This window comes from Camelina sativa, chromosome 15, assembly GCF_000633955.1.
Source record: "Camelina sativa cultivar DH55 chromosome 15, Cs, whole genome shotgun sequence".
In the NCBI taxonomy this organism is placed as follows: Eukaryota; Viridiplantae; Streptophyta; class Magnoliopsida; order Brassicales; family Brassicaceae; genus Camelina; species Camelina sativa.
This window is the reverse complement of record NC_025699.1, coordinates 28,468,758-28,473,466: the sequence shown is the minus strand read 5'-3', so window position 1 is coordinate 28,473,466 and position 4,709 is coordinate 28,468,758. Positions and strand designations below refer to the sequence as shown.

At 31.8% G+C, this 4,709-nt stretch overlaps 1 protein-coding gene across 1 annotated transcript; it reads right to left on the bottom strand.

Annotated features, from left to right (window-relative positions):
• Positions 252-2,565, bottom strand: LOC104748893. The gene is made up of 10 exons (XM_010470472.2): positions 2,425-2,565; positions 2,171-2,344; positions 1,892-1,995; positions 1,683-1,813; positions 1,512-1,596; positions 1,309-1,441; positions 1,158-1,220; positions 955-1,086; positions 749-862; positions 252-566 (listed from the first exon to the last, which is right to left on the bottom strand). The coding sequence occupies exons 1-10, from the start codon at positions 2,563-2,565 to the stop codon at positions 252-254; spliced, it is 1,392 nt and encodes a 463-aa protein (XP_010468774.2).

Below are 4,709 nucleotides of genomic sequence, written 5' to 3'. Positions count from 1 at the left end.
TTTTTTGCGAACCACTAACGTAATTATAGGAAGGATCAATTCGATAGCACATAAGTTAGAGACATCAATGTTATAAAAAGTATGAAATAAGAAACTGATACAGTAAAGGTAAGATAATGATTGAAATGGGGACTTTTATTCTTTGCTTTATTCTGAAACAGAAGAAAATAGTGCTACTCGAATGATATCATTATTGAATATTAAAAACTTGAAAGCAGAAACAAAAGAAGCCAGCAATGTCGAGTGAGAAACTACTTAGGCTCAACCTTCACTCGAACCAGCTTGGGCTTAAGCCCACGACGCTCAACCGCACCATTAGTGATAGTAACCTCTTCAATATTGTTCTTATCATCGATGAAATCTTCATCTTCAGCGGACACAACTGCATCAAAGTCACGTTTACCAATAGATATGTTCACCAGATCAGCTAACTTTGATGGTTGCCCACACTTTCGCTTTGTTATGGAAGACTGATCAAAGAGATCTTCTTTCAAATCAAGAGATCGTTTGGACGAAGGTGATAAATCATCTTGGCTACCATCGCTTAAAGAAGTGAACTCCAAACCCTAAGGATAGATAATAATATGATATTATGATATAATCCAATGATAAATAAAATATATAAACATCATAAAAAGAAATTACCAAATTTTCTAGAATTAATCTGAGAATGACTCAAATTGTTATCAGATTCTTCAAGTGTGTGTTCTTCCGCCAATATACCATGCTCGGACAAAACTGTAGAGACTTTGTAGGTTTCAAGACCATCCCACAAATTCTCTTTCTCAATACACACAAGAAATTGGATTGTCTTTCCTTTCAAATTTTTCAGTGCGTATGGCAAGGTCTCAGGATCATCAATCTATATTGTAAGATGAAATTTTATCAAGTGATATAAATAAGAATAATATGTATCAATCTAATACAAAGATATACCAATGTTTCAATTAATACCTCGTCGTATGAACCATTAAGAACCGTGTAGGCACTCTCAGAGACAACATCAGCAGCGACAGTATCGAAAAGCATGAGTTTGGTTTCACCTATGTTATCCATGACTTTCACATGAAGCTTGTACCTAAGAGTCTATAGGAAAAAATAAGTTAAAACTTCATATACACTTTATATAATACGTTGTTTACTACAACTTTAATTACCTTGCGAGTACCATAATTGGTATCAATACCATAATTGGTACACAATATCTTAGCTTTCCCAACCTGCAGATAACAATCATAATTTATAAAATATGTTTAACAGTATAAAAGTCTTTTATAAATTAACTTACTTAAATAAAAATGTCATTACCTCGAAGGAGTCTTTTAACTCCTTAATGGTCTTATGTTCAAATGCAACAAGATTCTCAGGTCCTCTAGGGAAGTTAGCAGGTCTCTTTGACTTACTCCCACGGAAGGTTAGCGTCAGACCATCTTTTGGGATCCTATATAAGAAAATCGTAACAATAATTAAGATCAAAATTAATATGGTATTTATCAAAGTAGCAAACTTACAATTCAACAAAGGTTTGGATTTCAGCAAATTCAGGATTCACTCTCAACTGAGTTACATCAAATGAGTTTGCGACACTGATAATATCTACAAAAAATAATTAATATCCAACCATTAGGTAATTAGCCTTCTTTTATTGGTTATTGTGAAAAAAACAATATAGAAAATAATACCTTTGAACTCTTTGATCTTGGCAAAACGCAGAAGGCAAACAACGGTAGCACCATTCTCATATGCATGTTCACATGAATTGAAAAACTCAAAAGCATATTTTCCCCACAACGTTACAGACAATCTCACATCACTAACGTATAGATTAGGTTAACAGTTATGAAAAAACAAAAATTATTATATTTTGAAATTTTAGTCCGTAAAAACTTACTTCTCATCTCTGAGCTCGAAGTCAATCTTCTTAACTGGTTTATTGTTAACATCAAGGTCCTCACTCCTCAACATCACCAACATTAACAACTTGACCAATGACATCTGAAGAAGACAATTATTAATTATATATAATTTTTATACGTAATGTTGGAAATAGAAGTTAAATTTGGAATGATATGAACTTACCAACCAAGATGCTGGTATTAACCTCGTGTGCAAGGATCATTGGAAACTTTGAAAGGGATAAGAAAATTGACTCACTAACATTGTCACTCACCCTAACTTTGGTACCGTTAAGAAAGTTAATCTTGTACACGTGCCCAGTAGGTTTGAAATGACCAGCAGCATTGGTTAGACTGAATGTTTCAATGAATCTCCATTGACCTTCAAGCAATTGATTAGCATGACTAACAACCAAATCCTTCTTGACAGATGCGTGGATCTTTGTACCCTATTCCAAAAATTAGAATGTTAATATGTGACGTTATTGTATAGCAATATGAGAAATAGGCTTGTAAAACAACAGCTTGCCGTGGAATCAGCTAAGATACATTCGAGTGTTTCACCAGCCTTAGGCGTATATTGACGCCACGAGTGAAGGATTTTGACTTGCACACTCCAATTCGTCTTGTATGGACGCAAGTCACGAAGGAAAGCAAATGAAGCAGCCATTTTTAGAATGTGTTTTTCTGTAGGGAAGAAAGCAATGTGTGAGTTGGTGTAGATGAAGTAACGAATACGTACATATTTATAGTTTCGAACAGGGGGAAACGAAAGAGTATTATTGTTTAAAAATAAAATAAGGAATAAAATCTTAATCAATCACCATTGTTAGCGGGATTAATATACGATTTTCAGTTTAGATATTCTCAAATAACAGATACTCAACCGTATATTACGTCGAGTAGAGATAATGATAAGAGAGAATAAGAAATTAGTTTGGATATGTAATAGACTATAGAAATCAATTTCGTAACGAAATTATGTAAGGATATGTAATTATCTTGCGTAGTGTTTGGAACGATTAATGAAGAATCTGTGTTTTGATAATAAGAAATCACGAAATTAGTGGATTAGAATAAATTTCAAGTATGCGGATCTAATTGAAAGTATATGAATCTAATTAGTGTAGATTGCAATTAATATATTCGTAAACAATTCAAAACAAATGAAAAGATCCAAGTAAGATTTGTGTCCCTCTATTCTCTACCCGAATGACTTATTTCAAACCTGAATATAGTTTTCTCCGAAATAGTAGTGTTTGGGAGAAATTTTAGGAGTGTCAATATGATTTTACCTTTAATGAGAAATTTTCGAAGACTGTTTTGAGTGGAAAAATACTTAGGTTCACTTCTAGAGGTGAACCTTTGTATTCACCCCCTCTCTTCTCAATCAATCAGAATGTTCTATCTAATATTTCACTTAAAAATAAATCAAAACTAAATTAAAAAAGCAAAACAAATTATGTATAAAAAAGTTAAATATTGACTTGGTTTAGATTTTACAATTAAACGAGGTTATATATCGGTTTGGGTTTATAAATGAGAATTAGGGTTTAGATTTTACAATTAAACAAAATTATATGTTGGTTTGGGTTTGCAAATGAGGTAGTTAGGGTTTAGATTTTATAATTAGAACTATATGTTGGTTTGAGTTTACAAATGAGATTGTTAGGGTTTAAATTGTCGGTTTGGGTTTACAAATAAGATGGTTAGGGTTTAGATTTTACAATTAGAACGAAATTATATGTCAATTTGGATTTACAAATGAGATTGTTAGGGTTTAGAATTTAGATTTTACAATTAGAACAAAACTATATGTCGGTTTGAGTTTACAAATGAGATGGTTAGGGTTTAGATTTTACAATTAGAATAAAATTATATATTGGTTTGGGTTTATAAATGAGCGTTTTAAGTTTTTAATTTTATAATAATGTATACAGATTTTAATTCCTTATTTTATAAAGGGGTGAATGAAGAGGTTCGCCCCTAGGGGTGAATGAAGAGGTTCGCCCCTAGGGGTGAACCCAAGTACTGTCCTTTTGAGTATCACATTCCGTAAATAAGTGAGTAATTTCAGACATTTTCAAAATATACTTCACTTTTAATAGTATTAAGATATTACAATATCAAGTGTGACAACAAATATTACTCATTTTGCTTTCATATTTATTTTAAATATACACAGGTTGACTTGCAAAACTCACAATCACATGGTAGAGCAGATTATTGATATTTTTACGAATACAGTTTTTTGCGGGTTAGTTCATCATAATTGTTTTTCTGTTTTTTCCCGTTTCGTTATATCCAAACTCATTATTAACTTTTTTTTCTTTCAATTATTTTATCTAATCTCAATACATATATACAATTTACTATAATAAAATAAAAACAACATATTCTATTATGCTATAGATTATATATATTTGTAAATATTTCCCCGCGCTGTGACACGGATCCGATCCTAGTTAGTTAGTAAAAACAGAAAGGATTTTTAAGTTTGAAATTAGGTAAATATGAGGTTAATGTAATAGTAAGCAATCTAGGTAATATTGAAAGATATTTGTGATTTTAACTTAATGATTAGCATTTAATCGATGAGTTTTAAACCATTAGCCAAATGAGTTTTAAACAGTAGCCAAATGAGTTTTAAACCCAACACGGTGCTCCATGGCATCATTCTTGTAACATCTGTGAACCAAATATTGCATTTTTGGTCTGAGTGTCGATCGACACCCTTGGTGTATCGATCTACACCATGTGTTCCGGTTTGGTCGTGCTTGTTTTAATTGATGTTTAGTTCGGTTTGGTTCAATT

What these genes read in the sequence shown, in the direction of transcription:
- LOC104748893 (XM_010470472.2), bottom strand. Translation starts at nt 2,565, where the DNA reads ATGGCTGCTTCATTTGCTTTCCTTCGTGACTTGCGTCCATACAAGACG. An exon ending in CAAGATCAAAGAGTTCAAAG is followed by an intron (nt 1,597 to 1,682) that starts GTATTATTTTCT and finishes TATTTTTTGTAG; the next exon opens with ATATTATCAGTGTCGCAAAC. An exon ending in ATGGTCTTGAAACCTACAAA is followed by an intron (nt 567 to 748) that starts GTCTCTACAGTT and finishes ATCTATCCTTAG; the next exon opens with GGTTTGGAGTTCACTTCTTT.